Here is a 15,829-nt window from a genome sequence, read left to right on the forward strand (position 1 = left end):
TTATGTGAGAGACAGTGTAGCAGAGAGCATGGGTTCCGGACCCCAGGCCCTGAGGCCAACTCCTGGCTCCTCTTCTTCTGAGCTGCACGATCTTGGGTGAAATACCTGCCTTTCTGTGACTTCATTTATCATCTATAAAAGGAAGGTGATAAATTTTAGTGTCTCTTCATGATAAGGTTGTTACATGCATTAAATAAATTAATACACATAGGTATTAGCAGAGAGTAAACAATAAATGTTAGCTATTTTATGCCATGGATATAAACAAGAAAGTTGTGCATATAAAGGAGCACGCCGATTTTAATTATATATAAAATTACATAAAGTATATGTAAGCTTTAATTGTATGTACAAAATAGGTATAGGAACATACTGCTTGCACTCTTGTAACTTCTTTTTTTAAATCTTCTTTTCTCTGTAAAGTGGCTCCAACCAACTCTTCCTTACTCTGGTTATTTCACCCCCAGCCCCCAGCACAAGCCTGGGAGAAATATCCTTGCATTCTCCAAGAGGAAAATGGCAAGAGTACAGTAGTCTCTGAGAGTATTAGGTCATGTAAGTACTTAGTACACAGTAAGCACTCAAGAAATAGGAAGAGCTGGATGGATCCAGGAGTATGTAAAACAGAAGTCAATCACTCAGTCAACAAACAGTCACCTTCTATGTATTAGGCTCCTTACTGGTGCAGGAGTTATAAAAGCAAACAAGACATGGTTGGCAACCTCGAGGAACAGGCAGTATAGTTTGGAAGACACACTTATAAATCAATGGTTACAGGACAATGTGCTAGTAATAATAAAAACATGAAAGAATATGAAGGGAACATTTGAATCATTCCAGAAATTAAGAGAAGACTTCTCAATGTGGGTAGGTCTTGAGCTGAGTTTAAAAATAAAGAGTTGGAGTTTAGCTAGATAAAGGACAGGAATGGAAGACTGACTTGAATGATAACAGAGGCAGTTAGCAACATGCCACATTAGGAACTATGAATCGTTATAGCTGGATCAAAGGAGGAGTTGTAAGGGTTGAGGCCAGAAAGATAGAAAGAATTCAAAACTATAAAGAATCTTGAGTACTAGCCTAGAGTTGGGAGCTTTGCAAATTTTAAGCAGGAGGGTGAGAGAGCAAATATGCATTTTAAAGCAGACTGGCAGTCATTTAGAGTGAAGTAGAGGGTATCAGACTAGAGGTAGAGGGACTAAGAGTAAGGCCAAGGCAATAAACCAGGCCACAAGTGACGAGGGCCTGCTATGGCCATGCCAATGGAGATGGAGGAATGGGCTTTGAGAGACCTCACCCAGAGGAATTCTGCAGAGCTGGGTAACTATTGGGTGTTTGGAGTGAGTGAGAAAGAATTGCAGAGGGATGATTCTGCAGTTTCTAGTTTAAGGGACTCCATGTAAGTAAGGTAAGGCCATCTCCAATAGAGGAATTGGAAGAGAAATTGATCTGGAATTTGCAAACTGCTCTCACAGGTGGCCTTTCTAACACCTCAGAGGTATGTAATTATTAGCAAAAAGGCAAGGATAGCAAAAATAACATGTCCTACAGAGAAGAAATGAGAAGAGGAGGAGGAAGGTAGAGCTTACAGGCACGGTGGTGAGAGAAGAAAATGAGCAGGATTTGTTGTTGCGACTGAAAAGATATCTCAGGGTTATACTGTCCTAGGAGAAGACAGCTACAGAAAGTCCAGATGGATTGGTGGAATATTCTGGGAATTTTACAACTAGTACTTTTATAAATCAACAAGACTCTTATTTTACTTTCTTTAGAAGCAATGCCCCTAAAGTCGACCCTGGAAGGTCACTCTCAAGAGTTCACAGCTCACTAATTCCCACAGTCTAACTCTGCTGATTTGCACAGGCTGTTGCCTTGATCAGACTCCTGTGAGGGTTGGTTCCCTTTAACCCAGATTCTGTGGTCATCACTGGCTTCCCTCACAACAAGATCTTTTTGGGGGTGGGGGTGGGGTGCAGGAGCAATGTGACCAGGACCTCACGTCAAATGCCTGTTTCTATCTGGGGTCCTGGCTCTGTGTGACTCCAACAGGGGCTGAATGATTGGGATTTCCTGTGCAATGTCACCCCAAAGCAGAGGTGAGCTGAAACCAAAGGAGAGTCGAGCTGTTCTTGTATCTTCTTTTCTTCTTCCTTCAGGTATTTAAAAAACAAAGAAAGACTTGCTCTGGAGAATGGTTCAGGATTTGGCAAATTTAGAGAAAGAAATAAAAGGAAATGGAGAAATGATTCTTAATGAGAAACCTTGGCTAGTATTTATCGCTTGCTTCCCAAACTCACTTTTTACTCGTCCCAGAGAGATATTCCACCTGCCCCAGCTCAGGCAGGGTATGAGACAACCCAGTAGCAGCACAATGCTGTAGGGAGAGGGTAGAAAACCAAATATGAGGACTGGTGAGTGTCTGAGATTTTGTCCTTCACAATGTGTATCTTTTTTTTTCGGTACGCGGGCCTCTCACTGTTGTGGTCTCTCCCGCTGCAGAGCACAGGCTCCGGACGCACAGGCTCAGCAGCCATGGCTCACGGGCCCAGCCGCTCCACGGCACGTGGGATCTTCCCGGACCGGGGCACGAACCCGTGTCCCCTGCATCGGCAGGCGGACTCTCAACCACTGCACCACCAGGGAAGTCCCACAATGTGTATCTTTATTTCCTTTTCTTCTACTATATCTTTCATATTCATTTCTTTCACATTTCTTTCCCATCTTTCCCTTCTCTCCTTCCTTTCCTTTCTCCACTCTTAATCTTTTTACCTCTTCTCTCCATTTATATTTCTTCCTGTCGTTCTTCCCTTGCTTGCTTTGATTCCTCCTTCCTTATCTTCCCTCTTTTCTCTTTCTTCTTGACTAGACTAATTAAACGTGTGGATTTCAAACAGATTTCTGGTTTTGACTGAAGTCTACCACTTTCTTAAAAAAAATTATTTTATTTATTTTTATATACAGCAGGTTCTTATTAGTTATCCATCTTATAAATATTAGTGTATATATGTCAATCCCAATTTCCCAATCCATCCCACCACCACCCCACCTGCCACTTTCCCTGCTTGGTGTCCACACATTTGTTCTCTACTTCTGTGTCTCAATTTCTGTCCTGCAAACCAGTTCGTCTGTACCATTTTTCTAGGTTCCACATATATGCATTAATATAAAATTTGTTTTTGTCTTTCTGACTTACTTTATTCTGTATGACGGTATCTAGATTCATCCATGTCTCTACAAATGACCCAATTTCATTCCTTTATATGGCTGAGTAATATTCCATTGTATATATGTACCAAATCTTCTTTATCTATTCATCTGTTGATGGGCTTTTAGGTTGCTTCCATGACCTGGCTATTGTTAAATAGTGCTGCAAAGAACATTGGGGTGCATGTGTCTTTTTGAATTATGGTTTCCTCTGGGTATATGCCCAGTAGTGGGATTGCTGGGTCATATGGTAATTCTATTTTTAGTTTTTTAAGGAACCGCCATACTGTTCTCCATAGTGGCTGTATCAGTTTACATTCCCACCAACAGTGCAAGAGGGTTCCCTTTTCTTCACACCCTCTCCAGCATTTGTTGTTTGTAGATTTTCTGATGATGCCCATTCTAACTGGTGTGAGGTGATACCTCATTGTAGTTTTGATTTGCATTTCTCTAATAATTAGTGATGTTGAGCAGCTTTTCATGTGCTTCTTGGCCATCTGTATGTCTTCTTTGGAGAAATGTCTATTTAGGTCTTCTGCCCATTTTTGGATTGGGTTGTTTGTTATTTTAATATTGAGCTGCATGAGCTGTTTATATATTTTGGAAATTAATCCTTTGTCCATTGATTCATTTGCAGATATTTTTTCCCATTCTGAGGGTTGTCTTTTCGTCATGTTTATGGTTTCCTTTGCTGTGCAAAAGCTTTGAAGTTTCATTAGGTCCCATTTGTTTATTTTTGTTTTTATTTCCATTACTCTAGGAGGTGGATCAAAAAAGATCTTGTTGTGATTTATGTCAAAGTGTGTTCTTCCTATGTTTTCCTCTAAGAGTTTTATAGTGTCTTGTCTTACATTTAGGTCTCTAATCCATTTTGAGTTTATTTTTGTGCATGGTGTTAGGGAGTGTTCTAATTTTATTCTTTTACATGTAGCTGTCCAGTTTTCCCAGCACCACTTATTTCCCAGCACCACTGTCTTTTCTGCATTGTATATCCTTGCCTCCTTTGTCATAGATTAAGGTGCATCATGTCATTGACCATAGGTGTGTGGGTTTATGTCTGGGCTTTCTATCCTGTTCCATTGATCTATATTTCTGTTTTTGTGCCAGTACCATATTGTCTTGATTATTGTAGCTTTGTAGTATAGTCTGAAGCCAGGGAGTCTGATTCCTCCAGCTCCATTTTTTCCCTCAAGACTCCTTCGGCTATTCAGGGTCTTTTGTGTCTCCATACGAATTTTAAGATTTTTTGTTCTAGTTCTGTTAAAAATGCCATTGGTAATTTGATAGGGATTGCATTGAATGTGTAGATTGCTTTGGGTAGTATAGTCATTTTCACAATATTGATTCTTCCAAGCCAAGAACATGGTATATCTCTCCATCTGTTTGTATCATCTTTAATTTCTTTCATCAGTGTCTTATAGTTTTCTGCATAAAGGTGTTTTGTCTCCCTAGGTAGGTTTATTCCTAGGTGTTTTATTCTTTTTGTTGTAATGGTAAATGGGAGTGTTTCCTTAATTTCTCTTTCAGATTTTTCATCATTAGTTTATAGGAATGCAAGAGATTTCTGTGCATTAATTTTGTGTCCTGCAACTTTACCAAATTCATTGATTAGCTCTAGTAGTTTTCTGGTGGCATCTTTAGGATTCTCTATGTATAGTATCATGTCATCTGCAAACAGTGTGAAGTCTACCACTTCTTTGGTATATGATCATGTGTAAATTTCTGGACTTTCCTATATCACATTTTCCCCATCCACAATGGAAAGATACTAAGCACATCTACTTCAGAGTTTTGTTCTAAGGGTTAAATGAGATCATGTGAAACACTCAGCATAGACTTGGCAATTAATAAGCATGCCATAATGTAAGATGCTACTATTAAATTTTAGGTTTCTTTTGGAAACCCAGTTCTTTCTCCAGGCATTGTTTACCTCCACTGATGTGACTAAGAAGTCCCTGGCCCCAGCTCTCTTATTATAATTTTGCATACAAACTCTGAAACACTGAACTTTTTTTCTAGGTGAACACTTCCTTAGTCATCTCACTCAAATTTTCCTCTTTTCTATATTACAAAAAGGACAAAACCCAGTATTTTCTTTTCTCATGCCATATTTTTATGTAACATCTAGACATCAGAGAAGCAAAGCAATACATATCACAACAATAGGTTTTGATGATGAACAATTTAGTTGGTCATCACGTAGTTTAAAGGCCTCTTTAATGGCCTATATGGGAAATATAAATCTAAAAAAAAATGGATATAGTGTATGTACAACTGATTCACTTTGCTGTACACCTGAAACTAACTCAACATTGTAAATCAACTATACTTCAATACATTTTTTAAAAAATTCCTAATATATTAACATACATAAAACTAAAAACAATCTAATTTAAAAATATTAGGATAAAACATAGAAGAATATTAGTAAAATACCCTGATGAATTGGTCTTTGTAATCTTGGTAAGCAACTTTTATCCATAAAACAAAGATGGACAGATTGTTTTATAAAAAGTAAAATATTCTCATGTGCAAAAGACACCGTAAACAGAAGCAAAAAAATATTTTCAAAAATATGGTAGACAGAAAACTAATATAAATTTCATGTAAAGTGCTTTAGCATATTAATAAAAAGAAAACCCAAACAATTTGGAAAGGATATGAACAGCAGGCAAAATGGAGATATGGCCAGTGAAAATTCATAAATATGCTCAACTTCATGGCTGGTCAGGATAACACAAGTGAAAACATTAAGATATCATCTTTACCCCATCACATTGGTAAACCTGAAAGGACTTATCTAAAGCTAGTAAGGATATGGGGTAATTGACATTCTTTTATACTGTTCGTAAGAATGTGAATTTTTAGCACCTAAAATGTACTTACTCGTTATCTCAGTGATCCTACCCTTCTTCTGGGAATCCATCCCAGAAAATACCAATACATAAGGATAGAGTACAAGGATGTCTACTATTGATAACATATATTGTTAATGTAAGTTAATTGTTAAAAATGTATTTTTATCAATTACAAGTCAGTAAAAACTTCTTGAATCAAATATGGTACATTTAAACTATGGAATGTAATGAATCTATATTAAAAATAATTGGTAGATAGCTATACCCTTGGGAAAATGTTCATGATATTTTTTAAGTGAACAATGGAAATTATCGTTACTTACATACATATACATATATGATTATGTTTTTTTTTCTTCCAGTTTTATTGAGATATAAATGACATACAGCACTTTTTTAAGTTTAAGGTGTACAGCATAAGGATTAACTTACATACATCATGAAATGATTACCACAATAAGTTTAGTGAATATCCATCATCTTATATAGATACCAAATAAAAAAAAAATTTCTTGTGATGAGAACTCAGGATTTACTCTCACCAACTTTCATATGTAACATACAGCAGTGTTCCTTATATTAATCATGTTGTACATTATGTCTCTGGTACTTATTTATCTTATAAAGGAAAGTTTGTACCTTTTGACCACCTTTGTCATCATACAAAAATGTTACATTATTCTAGACTATATTCCCCACACTATACATTTCATCCCCATGACTGACTCATTACTCATTTATTTTGTAACTAGCAGTTGGTACCTCTTAATTTCCCTCACCTATTTCACTCATTTCCCCACAACCCTCTCCTCTGACAACCACCTGTTTGTTCTCTGCAACTATGGCTCTGTTTCTGTTTTGTTATGTTTGTTCATTTGTTTTGTTTTTTAGATTCTACATATAAGTGAAATTGTATTTTTCTGTCTGACGTATTTCACTTAACGTAGCACCCTCTAGGTCCATCCATGTTGTTGTAAATGCCAAGATTTCATTCTTTTTTATGGCTGAGTAACATTCCATTTTATATTTATATACCACATCTTCTTTATCCATCCATTTATTAATGGGCACTTAGGTTGCTTCCATATTTGGCTACTGTTAATAATGCTACAATGAACATAGGGGTTCATACATGTTTTTGAATTAATGGGTTTTTTTTTCTTTAGAAAAATACCCGGAAGTGGAATTGCTGGATTGTATGATAATTCTATTTTTAATTCTTTGAGGAACCTCCATACTGTTTTCCATTTTGGCTGCACCAATTTGCATTCCCACCAACAGTGCACGAGGGTTCCCTTTTCTCCACATCCTCACTAACATTTGTTATTTGTTATCTTTTTGTTAATAGCCATTTTGACAGGTGAGAGGTGATATCTCATGGTTTTGATTTGCATCTCCATGATCATGAGTGATGTTGAGCATCTTTTCATGGGTCTGTTGGCCATCTGTATGTCTTCTTTGGAAAAATGTCTGTTCAGATCCTCTGCCCATTATTTAACTGGGTTGTCTGTTTTTTGGATGTTGAGTTGTATGAGCTGCAACAGCACACTCTCTGTGAGAGTCTGACACATGTCTAGTGTGTGAGAGAGATGACAGTTTTGTGCATTTTGAGGTGGAGTTGTAAGAGTTTCTTTTAAATATCTGTGAAGAATTTGGATTTCTTTGTGTATTTTTCTCAGGAAATGGTCCACAGTTTCCATCAGATCCTTAAGAGGATCTGTTCCTCAAAATAGTTTAAGACACTCTGTTCCTAACACCTTGTAAACATGACAGAAGTGGGCGTCTCATGACATAATAGACATAGTACCCATGACTGTGAATGTGAATGTTTTATGACATCTTTTCTAGGGAAAAGAATTTGTAAAAGGAAAAAGGATTCTGAGAAGCTTTGGCAGGGATCCGTCTCTCAGCCATCTGTATCTCCCTTCCTCCTCCTCAGTCTCCTACTGTTCCCATCTTCTCTCAGTCAGGCAGGTAATTGGAAGTAGAGGAAGCGCTGCTCTGGAAGGTGAACCCTATCCCTTGAAAACTTACTAAGGACCTGCCAGCAACCCACCAAATCTGTTCAGCAAAGTCTCCGAAGACTGCCTTGGTTCTGTGACTCAAGGCAGGCAGAGCAGTGGCAGGAACCAAAGAATATACAATATTCTTTTGCTGATTTCTTTCCCAGAGCTGGCATGGGAGAGATAAAAACTGGGTCTGAGTCATTTTCTATAATCACTCCACACACTGCTATTTCTCATAACATGCCTCTGTGGATGATTAATGTGTTTACAAGCAGATAGTTTTTTATGAAGCATTTATTGACCCTTATTATTAAGATGCGTGTGTTTCACTGGAAGCATCTGCTCTGAGGCCTTTAAAGCACATGATGATCAAAATAGGCATGCATATGGAAGGAGTATTCTGTCCATGGACCACAAGCAGTAAGCTCAGCATGCCAAAGAGTGACGAAATAAGGGGGAAATACAATGGAAAAACACACTTGAGAAAAGTATTACATAAAATAATTTACTTCTCATTCAGAATGACTTTCCAGACCTATTGGTGAGACAGAAGTCTGTGAGTACAGATACAATCTGAAAGTCATAACAGTTCTAATAGGGCAAGACCAATAGAGTTACCACGTTTGGATCCTGGAGTTAACTAGAGACAAAGTGTGGAACTGCATATAACAGAAAGGGGCGCTGATGAGGAACTCTGGGGACACTGAAAGCAAGACTGCCAGAGAGACAAAAAGTGTACAACTGAGGAAACCTATACATTTAATACATTGAGATTTGTATACACACACTCCGGTGTCTTCATTTTGCAGCCTATTACATCTATTGGCTTAAAAGCCACGAAGGTGCCCATGCATGTAATTTATACTGGAAAAATCCTTTCAGTGTTCAGGTATGCATGTGTGTGCACTTCAAAGGCAGTAGTTTTAAAAGAATGAGAAGAAAATTACTTCCTGGCCATTCATTAATAATTCAGGTGATATCCTGCACCTCCATTTATAAAACGATACAGTAATAAAAACACTGTACAAAACATCATAAATAACATAAAGGAGACATTTTCAAGTATTTCATGTGCCTTGAGAAAAGTTCTAAACAGTAGTTCTAAAAATTGGTATCCGTTTTTCCTTTTTTTTTTTTCTTTTCTCTCTCATTTCATCTCAGAGCCTAGAAAGAAATGCCTTCAGTCTGTGAGTCCTGATGTTTGGGATGGAATGAACCAGATTCTACCTTCAAAAAAGAAACTTATGAGGGCTTTTCAGTTTGTGAAAACATGTTCCCCCCTTAAAAAATAGAATCTCTCCCCTGATGCTGGTTTATAAGGAATAGGCAAATAGCCTAGAGCCATTATGGGGAAACAAACGACCACAGTGAACTAAGGAGCCTCATCTGATGGCTAAAGTTCTCAGGGAAAATCAAAATGAGAAGAGCACCTTAATCAAGAGAGGAAAAAAGAGTAGGGGATAAGAATGTTAATCTTTAAATCCTGTGCCCTTACTCAGCCCGCATCTTATAGTAGGTAGAGCTGGCGAGGCCCTACCTAAGTTTCTTCATTCTGTTCAAGCACCTCATCTCCAACTCCATACCAATCTGGCTCCCACTATTACGCACCAAGCATCCAAGCGAGGAAAGGGAGGCCAGCAGCTTGGGGACTCAAAAGTGCCATTAGTGATAACCAGCTAAAGACAGCCCCGTGTCAGGCAGGCATAAGATTCTTTATGTTTGCGCCTTAGAATACTATCCAACTTGGAGGCTGTCGGTGGTCAAACTAAGCATGAAATCCCTGGGATGTTTCTCTAGCAAAACTCATGGAGTTTTACAGAATCAACTTTCCACAGGTTAGCATTCCTTTCTTAGCCTGCAGGGCAGCTGGTTTAGTTTGCCCTGTTCAGTTGCAGAGTGAAAGACTGGGGATCAGAACACGCATGTATGTATGTATACACACTCTAGTTATGAGCACCTAGGGTCTTTCCTGCCATTCTTGCAAAAATATATATGTATGTATATATACATACATATATACAGAATGTGTGTATGTACATATGTACATGTGTATATATATATATATACATAGACACACACACATGCACACACATATGTACATAAAATAGATCAACCTCATCTAAACATCTTGAGTTTGGAGAAAGTGCTGGTTAACAGAACACATGTGCCTGTGGATGTCACATGAAGTGTCCCAACCACCAACCAACCAACCTGAGGTCACACTGTTGGCAGGAGAGAAAATCCAGACCCACAAGGCCATTATCTGGATACTTGCTCACATGGCACCCTAAAAGGAATTTGGGAAAATTGGACTGGAATGAGGTCCTGCCCTGATGAACACCAGAACACCAAAACAAAATCTAGTTTTTGTATGGGAGTGACTCACACATAGCCAGCAGCATGAACACTAGGCTACAATGTGAAGAAAGCACTGATGCTTAATACAGATCAATATTTGGCCTCAGGTTTTCCAGGCATAGAGTCTTGGCATTTCGGCCTCCACCACTGAGCAAGAATTAGGCACACTGGGGCACCAGGGAAGGACAGTCTGTAGAACTTTTGGCTCCTTTCTGCTTCTCTGACCCACAGCTGGAAAGGTTGGCCAAATCAAGATAGAATCGGGACTTGAGGAAGCGGCGGTATGAATCCTTTTCCATCAGGTTGAAAATCTTCTTCTGAGCCTCATCAAAGCAGGTTATCGTAGGCTCCAGCATGTTACGACTTGTCTCCTCCCTGGTGCAAGAGTCCAGGTTTACCTAAGGGCCAGAGTCCAAGGCTTCATTAGACATTTTACCCCATAAGGATGGGAGGCTGCATGCTTTGTACTGTGTGCACTCTCTATACCCCAGAAGTGAAAAAAAGGACATTCAGTTCGACCCTGGCACACGTGAGAGAACATAAAATGTTCAACTGCTTCAGGGTGGGTAGGGCAATACCTTCAATGATTTCTCCCAAACTTGGGATATTCCTCCAAAAAAATTCATGATGGGAGATCATCTGGATGAAAGAGCTTTTTACTTAACTTATTTATTTGGGGTTGTCAAGATTGTAATAACCTGCTTCACTGTTGTACCTTTAATTCACATCGTCTAAGGATCCATGCCATTGAATGTCTAGAAAATTTCACTAGGATGCAGACAGTTCTTTGCCACGCAGACCTACCTCTTTGGTTGCCTGGACGGAGATGAATTCATTATAGATCTTTTTGGCCTTGGGACTTAGTTTAGAGGGTGATTTGATTTTCTTGTACTCTTCACAGCTGATCCAGAAGTCAATGTTCTCCTCACTGTATTCAGACTTCAAGAAAGCTTTGAAAGCGGCCAGTCCACCTGTGACAGAGGAGAAAGAACCAGTTGTCATCACAGTGACTGCCCTCGTGGGCACTGTATTGCAGATAAAGCTGGGGTGCTTGAGGGAACAAGGCATCCGTTCAAACAGTGCCCTATTTCCTCCTTTTGGGAGGTCACTGGAGGTCAGATGTTTGAAGTCTCTTTCAAGAAAGCGTTATGTTTCTGAAATGCCTGTGCTGCCCTCAATTGCCAAAGTGAGTTTGGGAAAGAGAAACTGAGGTCGATTCTGCAAGAAATCTCAATATTTGGGGGTTTTCCTCTACTCATTTCCTATGTGATGAAAGAGATGGTTTGTGTATGAGCTTTCTATTGTATGTCACAAAGCTCTAGGATCTGGTAAAATTTTAAGCAGGCTGATTTTCTTGAGTCTGAAATGCAGAAGAAATCCAGGGCTTTCTGTAATTCCTATGAGATCAGGCATAATATGAGATAACTTGTCTATCCAGTGTGCTGTATCTTCATCCCAGGGAGTGGAGGTTGGGGGAGAAGCTGTCATACTTACATTCATGACTAATCAGGTTTTCCAGTGATTCAGCCCACTTTTTGACTTCCTCTTGGCTCACCCTAGAGACATTACAGAGAAAGAATAACCTGAATGCTAGGATACAAAATGGGGGCAAAACTTTTAAGATCCTGAATAAAACCCAGAGATTTTATTTTCCATCATTACGCTGAGACCTGTCATTGCACAGGGCCGTCTTTCCACTAGATGTATGGAAATTTCAAATGCAAACGTGATCTCCATGGAAATGGAGGCCATCATGATCCAAATCTAGGTCAACTAGGGACATCACTTCTTTTTCTCCTTACAGAACATCTCTGTCATCAGATAGTTAATACGCAGTGGCTCTTTGCCAAGGCCTTTTCTCTTACCTCTGACAAATCACCACTTTGTCCCTCTTGCTGTGGGAAGAATTATGTTCACAGGAATCAGACTTCTGCAGCAAGAAACCGAGCCGATGTTTCATATCTTTTGCACTGCACAGAAGAGGGCAAAAAAAAAAAGAATAATGATACAGAGCTCTCTTTAGAAGATATCCTAATGGTACAGTTCAAAGGGCTCATCACTAGTAAAGGGGCAGGGGTAATTTATTTAGGATATAGGAGTTGAAGCTGGCAAGAACTCTCAGGAAAATGAGATTCTGCTTCTGCTTCTGCCTATGACTTACTGCAAAACCTGGAGCACAGCCTCCTTCATCAGTAACTGGAATTCTGACCCTTCAGTCAGAATTCTGACTGAATTCAGACCCTTCAGTCTTCTGTAAACCTGTCATTTTGACCAAAGGAACACTTAGGTATCTTCAGCAGAAACACATTCAAAACTTGACTATTCTCTGAGTAAGTTTTAGGTATTGGAGAGCAAGCAGTGAACAGTGAAATATAGCACTTGCTTGTTGTGCGCCACCTTCTGGAGGGTAGTTGCTACTTCCATCTGCCTCACTGCTAGCAGAGCAATGGAGAAGAACCTGAGGAAGTAAGGGTTTGTTCGACTCCAGCCTGGATGTGGTGAGCAAGTCACATTATGGAGGTGTGCAGCTCCAGCAGAGAGGAGTGGAAAATGAGGGGGTAAACACAAATGTTCAGGCTGAAACCTGAGCTCCTGCAGGTTTGCTTCTAAGGAAAGCAAGCTTTCCTGCTATTGCTACTACTTTCCTTTTTAACATCTACACTATAAGGATATTTACACTATAAAGCACATTTGAGGCTCAAAAACAATAATAAGGAGAAGCAAGCAAGAGTCATCACTGAAGCTCTGATTATTTAATTGGAGCAGAGCTTCCAGCTTATGGTCACTGTTTAATAGGTCGCTAGGGTACGGCAGGGCATGTGACTCATTCAAAAAGGAGGACCTTTTAATAAGCTTTGAGCTCAACCTCCTCACTTTTTGTTATTTATTCTTTTGCTTGGATCTCTTTTCTTATAAAAGCTGAGATACAGTTTTAAAGGAGAAATGTTGTTTTGAAGGAAATGAAAGACTAAATGAATGACGAGTTGTTCCTGTTTAGAGGGAGGAAAATGAAGCCACAAGGATGGCTACTGATATAATAATGCCTTATCTATGTGCATTTCTCCAGAAAGTTTAAAATCCATTATATTATTGTGCTGCCCCTAAAACAGTATCTTCTTTCCCTCACAAGACTGTTCTCCTCCCTCCTCTGTTTCCCCAAGCGGTCACGGGATACAAACTCTTCCTTAATGATAGCAAGATCTAATCATGAAGGCTGCAGTGATTCTAAGGTGATAATGTAAGTATATTGTGATTGGGTCAAAATAGAAATCATCTCATGTTTCCATATGCCAGGTCCAGCTGAGATCTGACAGTTATCGACCAACGCAGAATCTTTTCATGAAGACTTGAAAGTACTCTTAGCAAGTACATTACACTTGTCCTAATAACACAACAGAACCATAGAAATAAAAACCAAGATGACTCCACTGACCTCTGAAGTAAGAAACCTGGATTTGATCTGCACTCTGCCACCCACCACCTACGTGACCTTGAGCATTTCACATTCCCCCTGGAGCCTCAGGCACCAATGTGAGAATGAAGGTGCTGGACAAGATGATTCACAGTTCACCAGTGAGGAAAGGGAAGAGCAGTTGACCCTGCTGATACAGAGTTTACCTCCCCAGGTTAGCGTCTTAGCTCCTGGAAGGCAAAGCTCTAGAGTAATTACTCACCTGTCTCCTAAAATATTTACCAGAGCATAACCTTCTCCTGACACTCCTGTATTTTGTATGATTAATTTTCTAGATGAGTTAACTGAAGCTTGGATTGATTTGCTCTATTCAGTTCAGGAAATTAATGGTGGAGGTCAGGGCCACTGTTGTCATAAGTGCTCCCTGCCAGCCCTTCCTGATTCATTTTAAAGTAGCCATGAAAGAATGAAAAAAAAAAACCAGATTATTTTTTCATACTCCTGAATGACAGGAGGTAAACTCCTTAGGATTACACAAAAGACTGTGCTTTCTGAGATAATTCTGAATTGAAATTTAAGGTGACTTCACCTGCAAATTTAAGGTTTGCAGAGGAACAAGACAGGGGGTGGTACATGTACAAATTGACTTTTTACTTTATAAGATTAAGTAATGTAATATGCACTAGTTTTGTAGTTTTTCAGCTAATATATGAGCATTCTATGAAAGCATTTATTTATATCTTTTTTAAAACGGTAAAGACATATGAGTAGCTGCATATCTTTAAGGGTTTTTTTTTTTTTAGTCAAGAGACAGTACTTTGACAAAACAATGTCTTTAAGATGAGATCTTCCACAGAGCCCTTAGCTGATTTGTTATGATCAATACTTCTCAACCACCAATCACATATGGCATTTCGAGAACTAGAGGTAGGAGCAGAGAGATAAGGGAGACCTAGTTTTGAAACTCTTATTTTATTGTAGCATTTGCTTATAAGGACACAGAGTGAAAGATACTGCAGCATCACACAGACAGCATAGTGCCTTTCTGGTGATGTAGCCAAACTTCATTCTGAGGTATCCTCCCCAAAACGAGATCTAGTATACAATAAGAAAGCCCAGACCCATGATTCTACGTACCTCAGTGATATTCAAATAACAGTAACACAGGTAGAGACGTTACAGACCACTGTATATAGTCCAAAAACCTCATATCACTTCTTAATTAGAACTAGCTTGGTCAGAGGATCAGAACAGTCCTCAAGACTAAGGTCACAGAAAGCAACATATGGGATGCCAAAATTTGGAGTGAACACTTCCCAAGTCACAATTTCTAGCTAGTCTTGAAGGAAAGCTAGGAGGCTGATGCTCTCCTCACCACATTGTTTCTAATTCCAAAGAACCAGGTTAGTAAGTAGGATATGCAAACAACTTAAAAAGTCTATCTGAAAGTTTAACACTATCTGGTTTAGTGGCTGAAAATAATCTTACCTCCTCAAGCAAGAAGCCGGCAGACCTGCAAGTCCTTTGCACATCTTGTGTAGTGTGGGATTCACGTTAGGAAAGAAATGCAGCAGGAAGAGCTGTGGCTTCTGTTCTGAGCACACTTTGCCTTTTCTCCGGTAAAGATACTGTCAGAATCCTCTGAGCTTCTCCCTCCCAAGCCTGTGGGGTCTCATTTATAGCACAGCCAAGACCATCCAGCCAATCAGATGGCAGCTCTGTAATACCATCTCCTCTCAGCCTCCTTCTGCCTCTCCAGCCTCTGGAAGAGATAAGGAAGAAAGGGCTGACGCAACAATGCAAAGTGAACAGGCAGAAAAATCCTCCTGCAAAGTAGACATACAGAAAATATAAACTTGCTCAGTGCTCTACGGATGTCTGAGGTTTTGAATGTCCAGAAAAGGAAAAGATAAGTTTACAATGCTACAAAACATGGGGTTTATTCATTGTCTGTAAAAACAATGTCAAGGGAACTTGCCTCCTGGAGGGAA

The 15,829-nt window shown here is 39.3% G+C and overlaps 1 protein-coding gene across 1 annotated transcript; it reads right to left on the reverse strand.

Annotated features, from left to right (window-relative positions):
- Window positions 1-10,188: 10,188 nt before the first annotated feature.
- Window positions 10,189-15,459, reverse strand: RGS4 (regulator of G protein signaling 4). The gene is made up of 5 exons (XM_082661489.1): window positions 15,327-15,459; window positions 12,292-12,396; window positions 11,921-11,982; window positions 11,231-11,397; window positions 10,189-10,824 (listed from the first exon to the last, which is right to left on the reverse strand). Exons 1-5 carry the CDS (start codon window positions 15,368-15,370, stop codon window positions 10,585-10,587), a joined length of 618 nt encoding a protein of 205 aa, XP_082517615.1. The 5' UTR covers window positions 15,371-15,459; the 3' UTR covers window positions 10,189-10,584.
- Between the last annotated feature and the right edge of the window lie 370 nt (window positions 15,460-15,829).

The sequence above is a fragment of the Grampus griseus genome, assembly GCF_964374135.1.
Source record: "Grampus griseus genome assembly, chromosome: 1".
NCBI classification, from domain to species: domain Eukaryota; kingdom Metazoa; phylum Chordata; class Mammalia; order Artiodactyla; family Delphinidae; genus Grampus; species Grampus griseus.

Excerpts from the sequence above, each read along its gene's own strand:
- RGS4 (XM_082661489.1), bottom strand. The coding sequence starts at position 15,370 with ATGTGCAAAGGACTTGCAGGTCTGCCGGCTTCTTGCTTGAGGAG. Across the intron at positions 12,397-15,326 it reads CCGGCTTCTTGCTTGAGGAG|TGCAAAAGATATGAAACATC; the intron begins GTAAGATTATTT and ends TCTTCTGTGCAG. Across the intron at positions 11,398-11,920 it reads AAACCTGATTAGTCATGAAT|GTGGACTGGCCGCTTTCAAA; the intron begins GTAAGTATGACA and ends CCTCTGTCACAG.